A 17341-nucleotide genomic window follows, 5' to 3' on the forward strand; every position below is an offset into this window, starting at 1 on the left:
AGAACAGCCGTCAAAATTCCAGCTGCTTGATTCCAGCTGCCATTTATATAAAATGGGGGGGGGGCGTGTATTTCTTAACTGCCCTTCACAATAAGAGCACAGAGTGGGTTACAACACTTACACACAATTAAAACTGATACAACTGGAAAAGAAAAGTGTTGTTGTTGGTTGTTGTTGTTTTTTAAAGCAGAATCATGCACACATATATAACAATTAAAAGTTGTTCCAGATATAAAAAATGAAAACAGATCAAAACAGTTCCAGTACTGATGCAGACTGGGGAAAAGAGCTTCATGTAAAAGGCTTGTCTATCCCATGGCTTCCTTCATAGAATCATAGAATCATAGAGTTGGAAGAGACCACAAGGGCCATCGAGTCCAACCCCCTGCCAAGCAGGAAACACCATCAGAGCACTCCTGACATATGGTTGTCAAGCCTCTGCTTAAAGACCTCCAAAGAAGGAGACTCCACCACACTCCTTGGCAGCAAATTCCACTGTCGAACAGCTCTTACTGTCAGGAAGTTCTTCCTAATGTTTAGGTGGAATCTTTTTTCAATCGGTAAGGAAGTGTAAAGGAAGCTTAGAGCTATTGTTTCACAAAACGCTATTAAAATGTTGGCCATCTCATTGGAAACATTCAGAGGCAAAACCGAAAGGCATTTTAAGATGAAAGGTTTCAGAAACAAGACGAACATTGGTGAGGTGATAATGATTGCCTTGAAAGTGATGCTCTTCTCAAATGGTTGGGTAGCAGCAATAGTGGGGGGTTATTGTCATCATATCTTTCTAGAGGCATCACTGTGTGAAACAGAATCTATATCATGGGTGGCTCACCTGCATCCCATTGTCCATATCCAGCCGCCAAGTGTTCTTAGCTTGGCTGTTCAAGACCCACCAGGATTTGGCAAATTGGTGGGGCATTTATTTATTTCTTTTCTTTTTTTAAACCAAACTAAATTGCATTACACACCAGTTAAGCTTGGGTTGTTGTGCTTGTCCCCCACCAAGTTCAGAATTTTTATTGACGGTGCCAGCAGCCATAGCCCTGTCTTTGACCTGCTACTTGCTGCATCCTCCTTGTCAAGTGCTCCTGCAACACTGAGCTATCTTCCTAGTTCCTGGCGGGCTTAATGTGCTATTTGGGAGAGATTGTTTCTCTTGCTTCCTGTCCTCTGGGCAAAGGTTTGGCAAAGCTGCCACTATTGCAGCTCTCAATGAAAAGTGCTGGTGGTGTGGCGAATTATCTGGACAGGTGTTCACCACTGCTGTCGAGAAGGGTGAGTGTGTGAGAAGTGTGTTTGTGAGAGAATAGGAGAGGCATGTGGTCTGTAGCTAAGATGTAAATGTGGCCTGTATGCAGTGCTTTGTTTATCCCTCTCTCTCTCTCTGTGTGTGTGTGTGTGTGCGCGCGCGCGCTGTTACTCACAATGAAGTACCCTTCTCAGCCAAACTGGCTGCAGCTGCTATTAGGCAGGCCGTGCTGCAAGCTGGGCTCGGTGTGGGGCGAGTGTTTGCCGAGCACCCAGAGCTGGGCTGCTCGCTGCCAGGAGGTGTGGCTTTCCACCTCAAAGCCAACTGCAAGGCCTTTAAGGAAGCCAGAGTCCTGCAAGGCTGCCACTGCCTCCACAAACCCAGCCCACCTGCTTCCTGCTGAGCTGGCTGAATAGCTGCGGTGGGTGCAGTTGCAGCCCAGCAGCTTTCTACAGCTGTGCCGCCATGGGAGCACGGCGAAGTGGTGCCACTGGAGCTGGCAATGCCAAAGGGCTTGCCACCATGGGCATGGGAGAAAAGGTACACCCTCCTCACACGCTCGATTTAGAAGCCAAGATTTTATTTAATTTTTAAGTTGCTGGCACTGTGTGCCAATGAGTACCACCAGAAAACAAAGCACTGGCGTGTGTTTAGAGAGAGAGATGCATGTGCGTGGTGAGTGGCAATGTGTGTTGGGCAGTCACATTCTTTTGGATTTATCCACACCCATCACTGGCAAGCACTCCTTGAAAAGGTATGGGTGGGCAATGGTGACTATGTCTCGAAGACTGAAAAAGATTCACCACCTCTAGCCTAGCAAACTTTTTTAGCAGGGGGCCGGTCCACTGTCCCTCAGACCTTGTGGGGGGCCGGACTATATTTTGAAAATAAATAAATAAATGAACAAATTCCTATGCTCCACAAATAACCCAGAGATGCATTTTAAATAAAAGGACACATTCTACTCATGTAAAAACACAGATTCCTGGACAGTACGCGGGCTGGATTTAGGTGATTGGGCTGGATCCGGCCCCCGGGTCTTAGTTTGCCTACCCATGGCCTAGATGAACCCATGGTTTGATCCAGCAGGGCTCTTACATTCTTAAATATCTTTTGTCTGATCAGCATGCAGCTTTGTAAGTTATGGATCTCATTTCCGGATACAATGAAGAAGTGCTGACTTTTGGTGGGCGGGCTGGGGAGTAGGACGATAGGTTAGCAATAAAGCCACTTGTAGGTCTAAGATGACAAATCATCTGCCTGTGGTAGAACCAGCAGCTGCCTACAAAGTTAATCATTAGTTTCACCCAACAGTCATGTGTAAATAAGCAGGAGGGATCTGAAAGATGATTGCAAACAGAGTTCATTTACACCAGTTATCCAGGAACAATTCTATAGCTCACTTGAGGATAGTCCAGTCAGTGAATTACAGCTCTAGTTTCACCTTCTAGGAGTTCCCTTGTAGGATGGAGACGGAGGGAGACTTCACATTTTTCAAGTAAATGATAGCCATAATTGGATGGACAACTAACCAGCTGATTGGCTTGTTGCCTCTCTGTTTGTCTACTATGGTTGGGTAATTACTTGAGTTACTTACCACGAGCCATTCCCATTCCCTTGATCACATCATCACATGCTGATTGCAGGCGCTTGTAATTAGCTGGATAAATGAATGCATTATTGCATTATGAGCGGTCAGAGGGTTGATCACAGTGAAAAAATGTGGATCTGTGGCTAATAGGCTCATGCAGGGAATGGCGATTATGGACAAGTTTGTCATGCTTGCTTTCATCCCTTTGCTCAGGGAGACACCTTGTGCTCAAATTAGCCAGGGTACGTCAAACATTTTAGAAGGCTGCGAGAGTGCTATTACAGTGAGTATCTACAAATTGGGACGCGGGTGGTGCTGTGCTCTAAACCACAGAGCCTAGGGCTTGCCGATCAGAAGGTGAGCTCCCGTTGCTCGGTCCCTGCTCCTGCCAACCTAGCAGTTCGAAAGCACGTCAAAGTGCAAGTAGATAAATAGGTACTGCTCCGGTGGGAAGGTAAACTGCGTTTCCGTGCGCTGCTCTGGTTCACCAGAAGTGGCTTAGTCATGCTGGCCACATGACCCGGAAGCTCCCTCGGCCAGTAAAGCAAGATGAGCGCTGCAACCCCAGTCGTCCACGACTGGACCTGACGGTCAGGGGTCCCTTTATGTTTATCTACAAATTATGCCACAGCAGATGGGCAAATCTCATTCTGTCTGGGCTCTGCTAGACAATGTAGGAGTACTTTGAAGACCTAGCCATATTACATATGGCTCTCTTTTACAAATTGTCTTTTTGTATGCATATTTGAGGTCTTTGTAAATGCTCTGAAGGATAATTTTAAAAGGTGATCACAATTACAGCCACATTTCCAATTGACTTTCAATGTATTGTATAGATTTAGGTGTTCAGTAGTCGCACTTCACGCAGGCTTGTCTCCATTACAGCAGTATGGAAGCATCTCTTTAGTGCAAGGATTTCTGCTTGTGGAACAGGATTTCCCTCTTCAAGTCCCACTGCCTGCTTCCCAAATCTGCTCTGTAATATTGGGGGTACCCCCATAACAGATTTACGTGGTGCCTGGGGAGGATGATTTGGAGAGGGGGGTGAGTCACTTTGTGCAAGCAGGCATCCTTGCACTGTTGGGATGCTTATTTAGCACTGCAGTACTATAAGCCAGTGTTTTTTGGTATTGTCAAACAAATCCAACAAATAAAATATTACATCGACACAAACATTTGGCTCTGAATCTTTGCTGAAATCAGTCTATTTAATTGTGTTATTATGTTTTCATTTAAAACACACACACATAAATTCCATTATTGTGGCACCCTAATTGTATTTATTTTGAAATTCATTTTTAGTTTAGGGCCAGTTCTCCAATCTGTTAAGGTCATATTGAATGTAAGTTCTGTCTTCTGCAGCCTTAACTACCCCTCCCAGTTTGGTGGGATCTGCAAATCTGAGGAACATCCCCTCAATTCCTTCAGGCAAGTTGTTTATAAAAACAACTATTGGCCCAGGACTGAACCCTGCGGCATTCTACTTTTCACTTTTTTTCCAGGATGACGAACCATTAGAAGGAATCCTCAACATTCTGGAATGCAAATAGCCAATTAGATTTCTGGAGATTAATGTAAAGAATTGGCTTAAAGACTACTTACAGAGGTTGTGAACCTGAAGCCTGGGTTTAAATGTGGTCCTCAGGGCATCCCTACCTGACCTTAGGGACTCTATGTCGCCATACCCATCAGCCCTGTTTTGCATCCTCCTTGAGTGTTTTTACCTGGCTATAATTTATCCCTGAATGCTGAATGCTCTTGCTTGCTTGGATGGAGAATAGTGTGTAGAAACAATTATACAAAAGGTAAAGATAACCACCTTACTGACAACTCCAGCTTAATAACAGCTCTATAGCTAAGGGATTCCCACCATCTTATCCCAAAAGGAAACACACTCTTTTGTCCTGGTCTAACTGAATATTTTACAGACACCAGTTTACATTTCAGCCAGGTTTACAAGAAAGTGCAGGCAGATGTTATTTCCTCTGATCTGTTCTTTCCACTACCTACTTCACACCAATCGGATACGCCACCTTTTTATTATTTAAAATATATCTGTTCCAGCACAACGAATGCATGTCAGTAAAATGTGAAGGATTAAGAATGACTTATAACTTTACAAGCACAGCTTCTTGCAGTGTGGCCATGGAAGATGTAATTCCAGCTTCTTCAGACTTGTTTATGAAGCTCATTTTCAGAGTTGACCAACTCAAATGGATACAAACCAGGGGTACCTTAAAAACCATCCCTTACAGTCTGTACTTTCAAGAGTCCAGTCGTAACATTGAAATGTAATGATGAGTAATTGGTCTTTGGTATCCGTTTACAAATCTGAACAGGCTTAGTTTGATTATTTTATTCAAGAGAGTAATTGGGTTGGGGGGGGGCATTTAAAAAGGCAACACAACCACCACCTAACTCACAGTGGCCAGTTAAGATTTTTTCCCCTTGCTTTTTACACATAGTGCTATTATTAACTATAAGACTTTACCGCATCATATGCATTGTCTCAATGAATAAGTCACCTTAATTACAGACACACATTAATTTGCAACCACCACCGCCAGTCCATTAAGTTTGAAAAATAGGTTTATTTTAAACCAGTGGCATTGTGTGATAATCCTATATGGCATAACCAGTTAGAGCAAAGTTCCTGGATACATACAAATTTGCAGAAATTATCTTTTAATGTCTGTACTTTCTGTCCAGAGTTGAGGCAGTAGAACAGCACCACACTAAATGACAGGGAGTGCTCTCCACAGGGGCTCCCACATAGACTCTCAACTTCTGAGATATTCCCACTCACACAAATACCTATAAGTTTTTAAATTCTTTTTATAGCATTTCTGCATGAAAGTCACACGGTAGCATCTACACATAAAACGACTGATAAAAATAATCTTCCTGTTATGTTTTACAGAATATATCTACATTTCCATTTGAATACCCAGACTGCAGGTCCAGCAGAGGGAGTTGACTTTGTTTGGTCTTAAGATGGCCTCCAAACCAGAAGCATGAAGCAGCACTGCTCTCTGGACCCCAAGTCTCTCTACAGAGGGTATGACCTGAAGGGAGATCACTAGAAAGGAAGGAACTGATGGCTTTATTATCCACATGCCATCTTTTTTCTTTTTCTTTTTTGGCGGCTTCTCTGTACAAAAGGGATAAATACATTAAAATCCCAGATCCATTAGGAAAAACAAAAATACTGCAAAGCTTCACTCTTTCAGAGACAGACGTACAATCCATGCATGATACCTGCATTATATAAATTTCAGAAAATACTTTAAAAATAGGACCTTAGATACCCAGAACACCTGATGGACACAAAATACTTGAAGTGATGCCCCCCACTTAGTCCCTAAATAGGGCAATCTCATCATTACTTGATTTCTATCATATATGAATACAGTGAACTGAATCTTGTGTTCAGGCACACACAAACTGACAAATGAACTCATTTTTAAAGCCACAAAAGGAAGATCCAAGAAAGGTGCATGTTCGCTTGCCCCTTTTCATTCAAAAAGTGCCCAAAATGTCAACCCATGAGTTGAACAAGAATAGATGGATTCTGCAATTGTATATGGCTCTGACCATGGTAGTGAATACAGTAATTTATTAGCTGATTACCAACCCAGTGCCTCCTCCAGATAACACAAAGAAGCCTACATGCACACACAGCTACAACATGCAAAACACTCTGTCTTAAGAAGATACACAAAATGAACAGGCAGCATGACAGAGCTACTGCTGGGCATCTCAGAGTTGGGCAGGGAAGAGAGAGGATACCAAAAATGAGGGGTGCACCCTATTTTTGGTAGATTTGTATCCTGGCCAAAGCAGCCAGTAATACATGGGTATTCTGTGGCCCACAACACCCCAGGAAGCAGCAAGCTCAGAATCCCACTGTTAAGAGAACACAAACCCTGATTCCAATTTCTCCTCAGTCATTTAAGGCACACACTTTTTTTTTTACACTGGTTCAGACAAATATTCCCAACAGGTAGCCAGTCATTCATGGGCCCATCCTTCCTGCTGAACAGAATACTGGGAAGAGGCTATGGGTGTAAAGCAGCTGCATGGCATGGAATGGAAAGACATCCCTCACCCTCTTTTCTCTTATCTTAGAAAGAAGAGGGCACAGTTCAAGTAAAAGTTCAGCTTCCATCATCTTAAGTCTTTTCTTGATAGGAAAGCCATTTAATGGCAAGAATTACTACTGAGAATTTGAAATCTCAGCTTCCCTGCATAATATCTGCCTTGCCATATATGCGATGAAAGCTGGTTACCAACTGTAAAGGCTAAAGAGCAAACAAACAGGTCTTCAGAAGCATGTCCCAGGCTGTATACAAAAATACAAGAGAACATGCAGCATTATTTATACAGTTACTGTATAAATACTCTCCCACCCACCCCCATTCAACACACACACACACACACACACACACACACACGAGAATTACACACAAAACCCTTCCACCAAGGAGAATCTTCATGGCAAGAGGCACTTGAATGATATGTGGAGAATCCCTATGAAAAAGGCCTTCCCCTCACAGTGATATGGGACAAAGAGAGAGACATAGATTCTCAAGACTCCATCTCCTCTTGATCAAGCGGTGGTGGCACAAAGCTAACTACTTCATCATAGGTTAGGCCTGGTGGAGAAAGAGAGAAAGACACATTGACTTTAGTGCAGCCGGTGGGTAACAGTTCCTTCCCTACAAGATGATGAATCACTCCTGGTTAATTCAATCCTCAAAGTCAACGAAGATTGTTGAACTAAAAGTACCGGTATTTTTCCCTCTATAAGACGCACCAGACCACAAGACGCACCTAGTTTTTGGAGGAGGAAAACAAGAAAAAAAATATTCTGAATCTCAGAAGCCAGAACAGCAAGAGGGGTCGCTGCACAGTTAAAGCAGCAATCCCTCTTGCTGTTCTGGCTTCTGGGATAGCTGCGCAGCCTGCATTCGCTCCATAAGACGCACACACATTTCCCCTTACTTTTTAGGAGGGAAAAAGTGAGTCTTAGTGAGTCTTATAGAGCAAAAAATACGGTAGATACTAGCTGTTTCCAGATTTGCACACTGGATTCTGAATCTACTTGCTGGACCGCAGTGATGGCCAAACTTGGCCCTCCAGTTTTTTGGGGACTACAATTCCCATCATTCCTGACCACTGGTCCTGTTAGCTAGGGATGATGGGAGTTGTAGTCCCAAAACAGCTGGAGGACAAAGTTTGGTCATCACTTTGTTGGAGCAAGGTGACAGAACACATGGCAGCTGCTAACCCAGTTCTGTCAAGTCTACAAACTATTGTGGGGATTTGAAGTACAGAATGCTGATGACTGTTTTTCCTCAAATCCTAATGAAGAAGAACCCCCAATTATAGATATTTAGAATCGGCAATGAGGTGGATTGGGCCAATAAGCAAATTCAGTACAGATAAACTTACTGCTTTTGTGAGCAGCAGTTTCATGTAACACTATGCAGAAACTGAGGAGAACATCGTGTTACAGACTTCACCCCTCATGAACTGCACACCTCCATGAGAAACATTGGGTGTGTTCCACCTCCCCCCCCCCCCACACACAGAGCAAGGGCTCCCCTCGCTCCAGTTTGATTGTGACATCATGTATCCAGTCCTGATTAACTGCATATTATGCTGCCTACATTATTCCCTACAGAATCATTCAATCTGACAGAAGTGCCACTTCTTCAGTTTTAAAGGCAAATATGTTGCAAGTTGTAGAAAGCACTATTGATAATGAACAGCACATGGAAATAAGAAGGGTTTTGTGAACCCCCACCAATTAGGTTCAGGCCTAATTTGACATCCAATTCAAAGGACTGTATTTTTTATTTATTTTTACAATATACCACCAGAACTGAGCTATTTCTCCCACCACCCCCTGCCTCCTTTATTCAAAGTAATACTGAGTTGCATTATATTTTATCACCTCCTGTCAAGTTTTGCTTTCACTATATGAGCATATAATAATAGTATTTGTGAATGTCACCCATCAAGACCTGTCTTACCAAATCAGTCTCCCAGAAAACTTACTTTTCCATTCTTCAATATCAAGTTCTCTGCTTTCGAAGGATTGATCATAGGGATCTGCCACTGGCTCATCATCTGGGTCATGATACTGCGTAAAATAGGCATGAGCCAATGCTTCAGCAGCAGTGATTCGTTTGTCTGTGTCCAGCACCAACATCTTCTCCAGCAAGTCTACAGCTTCAGGGATCAAGGGATGAGGAGGAGAGAGAATTATTGTACAACAGTCTTACCTAAAGCTGTAGGGCAGGGAACCTGTGGCCCTTCAGATGTTGCTAGACTACCACTCCCATCATCCCTGACCATTGGCCATAATGGATGGGACTAATGGAAGTCAGGAGTCCAACAACATCAAGAGGGCCAAAAGTTCCCCATCCCAACTATAGTAGATAAGGATTCAGTCCCAGCAGTCCAAGGAATATTATAATTTCACAATGGAGAGTAATTTATGGTTCAAGCTGTACTTGGGAGTATTACTTTAAAATATACCCCAAGCGGTACGCAATCAATACCTGCTTTGCAAATAGCACCTGCAAGAAAACAAATCTGAGTGGACAGCTTTGGATTCCTCTTCAGATAGGAAGCTACAAGTAGTATTTAACAAACAAACACTTGGTTGTATTATCTCTTGAACCAAAATTTACAAATAAAGCAAGTTTTCACTAAGATGCAGAGTTGAACTTAATGAGCTGGGATAGCTCAGTCAGTAGAGCAGGAGACTCTTAATCTCAGGGTTGCGGGCTTGAGCCTCACATTGACTTTGTTGAGAAAGGCAGTCCATAAATATTTTAAATAGTTATTTCACCTCCTGGACAAAGAGCACTATTTTAAAACATCAGTCTGTCTCGAGAGACATTAAACATCTCAATGTTTGCATGTTGGATTCTCCACTGTTATGGAACTGCTGATAAGTCTTACCCAAGGGGTTGGCACCAATAAATACATTTTCAAAATTCATCTTCGGCATGTAAGACAAAGACTGTATGTAGTTTCTTGCCTGGAGAAAAAGAAAAACGTTTTGTTAAGGTTGTGCCTCCTAATCATTATAAGCTCCTGCGAGTGCCTACTTTTTCCTGCTTGAGCTTAGTCAGCATCTATCTTATCCTCATCCCCTTCTCATCCAGACTGACCACAGCGACAGAGATACAATTAACAAGCGTTGGAACTAGGGCACTATGAGTTGTAAGACTGGAAGAACATTGCCTGTTATGTACTGAAGGTTGCAGCAAGTGAGGACAAGTTCCTGGAGGTCAGCAGTGGCATCCTTTATGTAGTTGAGCACTAACCAAATACAAATGTTATTTTTGCAACTAACAAGAAGAGTCCCATTTGAACTGGATAGTTACAATCTGTTGACTACTTAATTAGAAAGTTTCAGCAAATTTGGTTCTCTTTTGTGGATTTTCATTACTTGCTATTAAAAGACCCAAAGTATAAGCTAATTATGCTGCCTACAGCTGTGCAGTAGAACATTTTAAAAAATCCTAGTTACTATAAAGGGAAGCCTTCTATCAGCTTAGGAAAGTTCACCAGTTGTGGCTCCATGCAGAGAAGCAGACCTTGCCTCACTTATTGATGTTCTGACAACCTCCAAATTTAGACTATCATAATGTGCTCTGGATAGAGAGACACTGAGCCTCTTGGGCTTGCCTATCAGAAGGTCAACGGTTCGAATCCCCGTGATGGGGTGAGCTCCCGTTGCTCGGTCCCAGCTCCTGTCAACCTAGCAGTTCGAAAGCACGCCAAAAAAGTGCAAGTAGATAAATAGGTACCGCTCTGGTGGGAAGGTAAAGGTGTTTCTGTGTGCTGCTCTGCTTGTGCCAGAAGCGGCTTAGTCATGCTGGCCACATGACCCCGAAAAACTGTCTGCAGACAAACGCCGTCTCCCTCGGCCTGTAAAGCGAGATGAGCGCCGCAACCCCAGAGTCGTCTGCGACTGGACTTAACTGACAGGGGTCTTTTACCTTTACCTTTTTAATGTGCTCTGGAAACTCAGCTGCTAGAATGCTTGTGGGGGCTAGGTGTTTTGAGCACCTTATACAATACCAGTTTTACTGGTTGCCAGCTTGCTTCAAGGCTCCATGTAAAGTGATGGTTTTAGCCTTTAAAGACCTAAAGTGTTTGGCAGCAGGTTCTCTGATGAACTGCCTGCACCCATATGGGCCTACCTGGGCCTTAAGAGCCTTAATCTCTAGACCTCTGGCAGAGACAGATTTCTGTTGTAGTAGCTCCACCTCTATGAATTCATGAGACCCAATTATATTTGCCTTAAAGTAGATTCTGATCTGTTCAGGTCTATCTTCTGTTTAAGTGCAGTGTGCTGGGGTTTTTAAACACCGTTGGTTTTAGACTGGGGGACAGAGTTGTGATAATGTATTTAAGTGTTCTATGCTGTTTTAATTTTGTGAGCAGCGTTAGTAGGGCTATGCCCTGGAAGATGGGCTAAAGATCCATGAATAAAGAAATGTTTTGAACTGCAGACCACTATGCACACCCTGCCACATCTCACCTCATGGCTGGGCATCCTGTTAATGAGATATGCAGGGGGTGTCCCCGTCAGACGCATTATCTGCTGAAGCTGGTTAATATCTTAGGTGCCTAGTCAAGGGCTTTGTTAATATTTCAGCATCAGTGTGAACATACAATCAAGACAATTACGCAAAAGGCATCTAGTCTGCACACTACAGGCAATTACCACTCTGTGTGTCACACCATCTTTGTATTACAGGAAAGCGGACCAGAAAGTAAAATCAGAAAACAGTTAATAATCTTTTGGTAAAGCCAGATGCTTGCTCACTGTTTATAATAATCAATTGGCAGCCTTAAACTGGGTGCTGGCCCCTTTTAGAAACAGAAGTCACCTTGAACAAGGAAGTGAGCCAATTGATGGCTGCTAAAGATATACTATTTTATTCTATCTGGCTTTACAAAGCTTAGATTTCACTCTTTTGCTGCACAAGCTAATACACTGAGGATGCAGTATCTGAGACACTCGTCCATATGAATGCTAATAGAGAAATATGCAATGTTAGAATGCAGTTCGCATTGCACAAAAATGTTAAGTGTCAGTGACATAGAGAAAGCCAATTTAATGGCAACTATGGCAAAATAAACATCTCTACAGTGAATTGTAGTGCATAGTAGTCAGGTTAAGCTTCATGTAGCACATTTCTTTATACAGCATTTAATTTTGTTCAACTGCACATGATATATGGGGAGGAAAGAGGACAAGGGTTTTTTTTCAAGTATGTTGTCTAGCTATGCTTTAATTATATGCAGAACCAAATGAAGTCCTTTTACTGAAATAATTTTCTAGCCTAAAAAGTTTTCACAACTTTAAAAATCTAGTTAATTTCCCCATTTAGATAATATTGCTATTTGATACTATTTGACATTGCTACTTTGTCTACAAAAGCAAAAAACTTATTTATTGGAATTCATGCCAAGTTGGGAGGGTGGAATCAGTTTCATAATATAGCCTCCACAGTTCTTCCTCCACTGTAGGATTTTTAATTAAACCACAGGCTCCAAACTGGCTGGACAATGGGCCTACTTTCAGGCCTTTATATGTTTCAGACGAGTAAAAAGGGTATGCATATATGGAGATTACTACAGACTGGAAGTTTTTGTGATTCTGTTATCTCCCTTAAATTAGACAACCAATGGAAAGCGGTCCTGAGAAAACTGATAATGTGTTAGCCTGAATATTACCAACTTCCATATCAGGAAAGGAAGGCAAAGGCTATGTGTTTGTCAAGGCACAGTTTGATTTACATTCTATTCAGATCTGATATCTTATGGTTACAACCCCCAACCTGCAAGTAAGATGGGTGGGGTAAGCAGGAGACCAATCTGCTTCAACTACAATGGCACCATCTCTTATTACCCCTCCAATACCCGCAAACACACAAGAGCAGCATGGCTCTTCTCTATCCCCCACCCAGTCAACAAAAGGGCTCATACACAGCAAGTATATGAACAAAAAAGCTCATCCTCCCTGCTCTAAAGAGATACACAGCTCAAGTTTGGGGCACACAGAGGGAGTTAAAATCACTCTCTAACTTCAAATGCCCTGCTTTTCACTGCTGCCATTTTATACCTTTACTTACCTCCTGGCAATCATTCCTACATTTCATCAAAACAGTTTACATACTTTTTGCTACTTAACACACATCCAGTCAAGACTGCATCTGATCCATGTTTCATAGCAAGGGTGTTCCATCTGGTATGAGCCTAAGAAGAATCTTCATCTGCTACTTCATCTCAAATAACTGTATGAAGATGCTTAAGGTGACAAGCTGCTGTATTGCAGTATGCATTGTCATCTAATTCTGAATTTTTCACTCAGCATTGTTTTCTGGATAAGATCTGGGCCAAGTTGGCTGTGAACACATGTAGCTACTGATACTGCAAAGCAGAAAGTTATGAGCAGATGCAGCCATTTAAAATCCCATTACTCCAAAGCAGACCCTCATTTAGAAGGCTATAAAGGGATGGGCTAGACTTTTCAGTACTCTCTTCAATGGATATACAGCACAGGTAGGAATACATGCTTTGTTCTTCTAAGAACACATGCTTTGGGGTTAGGTCCTATCAAACATGTTCTTTGTAAAATGCAATATGCACAGATGGCACTATAGAAACAATAAAAATCCATCTGTCAGTATATGCTTGTTCTCAGGAGCCAGTTATTTCCTTAACCCAGAAAAAAATGTTCCATTAAATTCTTGCAGTATGACCCAACTGCTGATTACTCCGTCCTCCTGAAGCAAAGACCAAGATGTACAAAAGGTGAAAAAGTAGGACTATAAGCATCATTGTCTTTCTTATTTATTTCATCTATTCACAGCACTTCACAGAAGGAAGAATCCTTTTTATTTTTATAACTTTTAAGTATTTTTCAAGTTCCATCAGCCTAATTCCAGAAAACTACTGGGGGCTCAACAGCTGTGTTTGTTAAATACCTGCTTGTTGGTTAGCCTATGAAGAAGGGTGGTGTGATTGGTGGGAACAACCCCTTTCCCTGCCCTACCTATTTGAAAACTGCTGCTGTAATTCCCCATCTCCCTGTTCCAGTATCAATTCTTCAAGCAGCAGACCTTAAGGGGGTAAGGCTGAGTAGGGGTACAGGTTTCATAGGCCCATCCTCCTCACACTCCATTTAGTGATAAAAGAAGAAGAGGAGGAGGAGGAGGAGGAGTTTGGACTTGATATCCTGCCTTTCACTCCCCTTAAGGAGTCTCAAAGCGGCTAACAATCTCCTTTCCCTTCCTTCCCCACAACAAACACTCTGAGGTGAGTGAGGCTGAGAGACTTCAGAGAAGTGTGACTAGCCCCAAGGTCACCCAGCAGCTGCACGTGGAGGAGTGGGGAAGTGAACCCGGTTCACCAGATTTAAAGTCCACTGCTCTTAACCACTACACCACCCTGGCTCTCCAGCACTGCTTTATGGCTAAACCGGCAAACATGTATTTAGTAAACAAATATGGATATGTTGAATCTGTGGGTTCCTTTCAGCTCATTTCCCCTCTTATTTCCGAACACGTTTCAATCTCTTCAGTAAGCCTAATCTAAATTAGGGTGCTTGTAGATCTATTTTAAATGAGTTTCTAATCAAAATATTTTATACGACAAAATCATCCATGCGTAAGTAGCAGTGACCAGTGTGATGAGAGCAGGCAACAGTGCTACCCTACTGACAGTGGCATTGCTGCTTCTTACTAGGACGCTGCAGGGATAGGGGAGGACCAGGCAGCAGTGGTGACAGGATTGCAGAGGCACACTGGTGAAGCCAAACCTGCACTCGCACAGGGGCGCCTACCCAACTTTCATTCCTATTCTGGTAAGCTGCAACACCCAGCTGCTCCCTATGTTGAAGTGTAGAATGTAGATTAGCTATCATCCCATGAATGCAGAACAATCCTACTTATGGAGGGGAAACCCCAGCTATATCATTACTCCCATGGATATCACCTTTATGACTGAGCACTTTTAGGACTGAGGTCAATGTTATGATCCAACAACAAGCTGTTTGCACTAGTGACAACAGGAATTTACTGTGTGGCTTTTAACATGATTCATGCTCATACTTGTTCCTAAACATTTCCCCCTTCTTGAAACAGCTTGTGGAAGAGCACTCAATGCAAGTCCCAAAATCCAACTTAAAGAAAGCACTATCCATTAGGAGATGTGATATATATGGGATATTGGTAGCAGCATGTGCCTAACAGCGTTTAACAAGAGTGTGCAATGAAGTACACAGTGTTCAGCTAAGCTTAGTATAGCCTACAGACAGAAAATAGAAGAAGGTAAGATGGGACATGAAGACTAGTACAGAGGCAGAGAGGGGAGGCTTCAAGATGTGTCCAAGGAAAATAAGATGTGTCTAAGGAAACAAGCTTAAGACAAAACTAACCAGGAAGGAGATAGATGCAGTCTACAAGCAAGCAAAGCAAAAGGGAAAACACAAAATCCAAAAAGGCAAGGCATTACAGTCAAGCTTTAAACTCACAGACTCTGAAGATATTTTCTTCAAAAGCTCAGGCCCTGGTGTTCCAACGAGTCTCAAAATGAGCTTCAACTGATCAATATCTAACGATGGACCATAAAGGAAAATGCTGGGACAAATAAAATGGGAGAAAAAAAATCACAGCAGCAGCCGAATAAAACTAAAGGGGAAAAAAGAAAACCAAATGTCTCAATCAAAATAATAATAAATAATAATAATAATAATAATAAGTAATATTAGCACACATCTAATGTAGAAGACACATACCATTTAAATATCCACCTGATGAAAATCCTATACCCAAATCTGTTCAAGAAATGTGGACACATTTAGCCACATTTGTTTCTGCAAGCGGCTAACATATGGAGACAACTGCTTATGTGAGTGATAATTGTTGCAAGGTTGAATTTACCCAATGTGGTTCCTCTTTCACAAGTTGCAATTTTCCTGTTCATGGAAGGGATGAGACAATTCCTAATTCAGAATAGAATGAGTGCACCTAGAATCTTTAGAACTGTAGCTTTACAATCTAAATCTTTCTACCCTTACAAGAGAAAATATACCCAAGCTTCTGCCCAAAGGAACAAACTGAAGACAGCTTCATTGAGGTTCTAAGGTTAAAGTGCTTTTTTTGCTCTGCTCTGCTCTATGCTCTATATTCTAATTGCTCTACTAAGGCTTGTCCACCATTCCAAGCTACTATCCAATATTGGCAAACATGCACATTTTGCAATCAGAATACAATGGTGATTAACAGGTATAATTGATGCTTTCTGTGATTATTTTAGGTTAGACCTATACTCCCAGTCATTAGTAACAGTTAAGATTTAGTGGCAGAAGCAGTTGGTAAAAGACTAGCATGCACTGGTGATAGTGAAAGCAGAAATTGCTCGAAACAAATTAAATTAAATTAAAAATTCCTTCCAGTAGCACCTTAGAGACCTACTAAGTTAGTTATTGGTATGAGCTTTCGTGTGCATGCACACTTCTTCAGATACCAATAACTAACTTAGTTGGTCTCTAAGATGCTATTGGAAGGTATTTTTGTTGTTGTTTTGTTTTGACTACGGCAGACCAACACGGCTATCTACCTGTAAGTAGAAATTGCTGTCACTTAACTTTTAAAGCTTGAGTAAAGTAGCAACTTTGAGGCTAATTTTAATAGTACACAAAACCAATTTACCTCAACCTAGTGGACTCCCAACTCCTATCAACTCCAGCCTGCCCAGCCAATGGTCAGAAGATGGTGGGAAATTTAATCCAAAACATCTGGAGGGCACCAGGTTGGGAAAGGTTGGTAAATGCTTTCTAGGATGCTGGCTACTTCAGGTGCTGTCAACCCTTCTACTTTGTAGAAGTTGGCGGTCAACACTATTTACACTCAGTCCTAATCCTTTTTTGTGAAATCAGTGACTTTTATTACAATTGGAGACCCCATGTCAGCAAAACCCATCTGGACATTTTATCATAGTATTTAATGGGCAGTTATATATATTTTAATGAGTCACACTTGCTTCTCTCCACTGTCCTCTCAGGGAGTTTTGCGGACAACAGCTAGTGTAACAAAGCAGGGAACTGATTGGAAAAGTCACAAACTCCTTAGGGGCCCTAGAAGTTACACCCCACCTGGAACTGCTATCCTTAAGATCGGAAAGCAGGCTTGGGGCTCATGAGCAATGCTCCCAATGGTGGAGAGAGTGAGAAAAAGTTATTGACTGCATAGGAAATCCCATAGCTATTGCAGAGTGAGAACTTTCCAGCCCCTGAAGATTAAAATCTAATCTCCTGAATTTGAAACTGCATCAAGGCTGTCCTAAGGAATGGCAGGATATAAATTCAATTTGCAAAATAATTCCCACCTTAGTTATACTAAGCCTTAAAGCAAGTTACTTTCTAGCAGTAACTTCCTAAAAGCTACTTTGTGAATTCTGGG

General features: G+C 42.1%; 1 protein-coding gene across 2 annotated transcripts in view; it reads right to left on the minus strand.

The window, feature by feature from the left end:
* Nucleotides 1-5414: 5414 nt before the first annotated feature.
* Nucleotides 5415-17341, minus strand: part of MAPK14 (mitogen-activated protein kinase 14) — a 30970-nt gene continuing 19043 nt past the window's right edge. The window contains exons 9-12 of one of the 2 annotated variants that reach the window (XM_079980628.1): nt 11410-11489; nt 9819-9897; nt 8907-9080; nt 5415-7498 (exon numbers count right to left, since the gene is read on the minus strand). In XM_079980628.1, coding sequence (XP_079836754.1) covers nt 7431-7498; nt 8907-9080; nt 9819-9897; nt 11410-11489 — 401 coding nt within the window. In that variant the 3' untranslated portion in view covers nt 5415-7430. Of the gene's footprint in view, nt 7499-8906; nt 9081-9818; nt 9898-11409; nt 11490-15411; nt 15492-17341 lie in introns of both variants that reach the window. The other variant, XM_079980627.1, reaches the window with a different exon arrangement.

This window comes from Podarcis cretensis, assembly GCF_951804945.1.
Source record: "Podarcis cretensis genome assembly, chromosome: 6".
Classification (NCBI taxonomy): domain Eukaryota; kingdom Metazoa; phylum Chordata; class Lepidosauria; order Squamata; family Lacertidae; genus Podarcis; species Podarcis cretensis.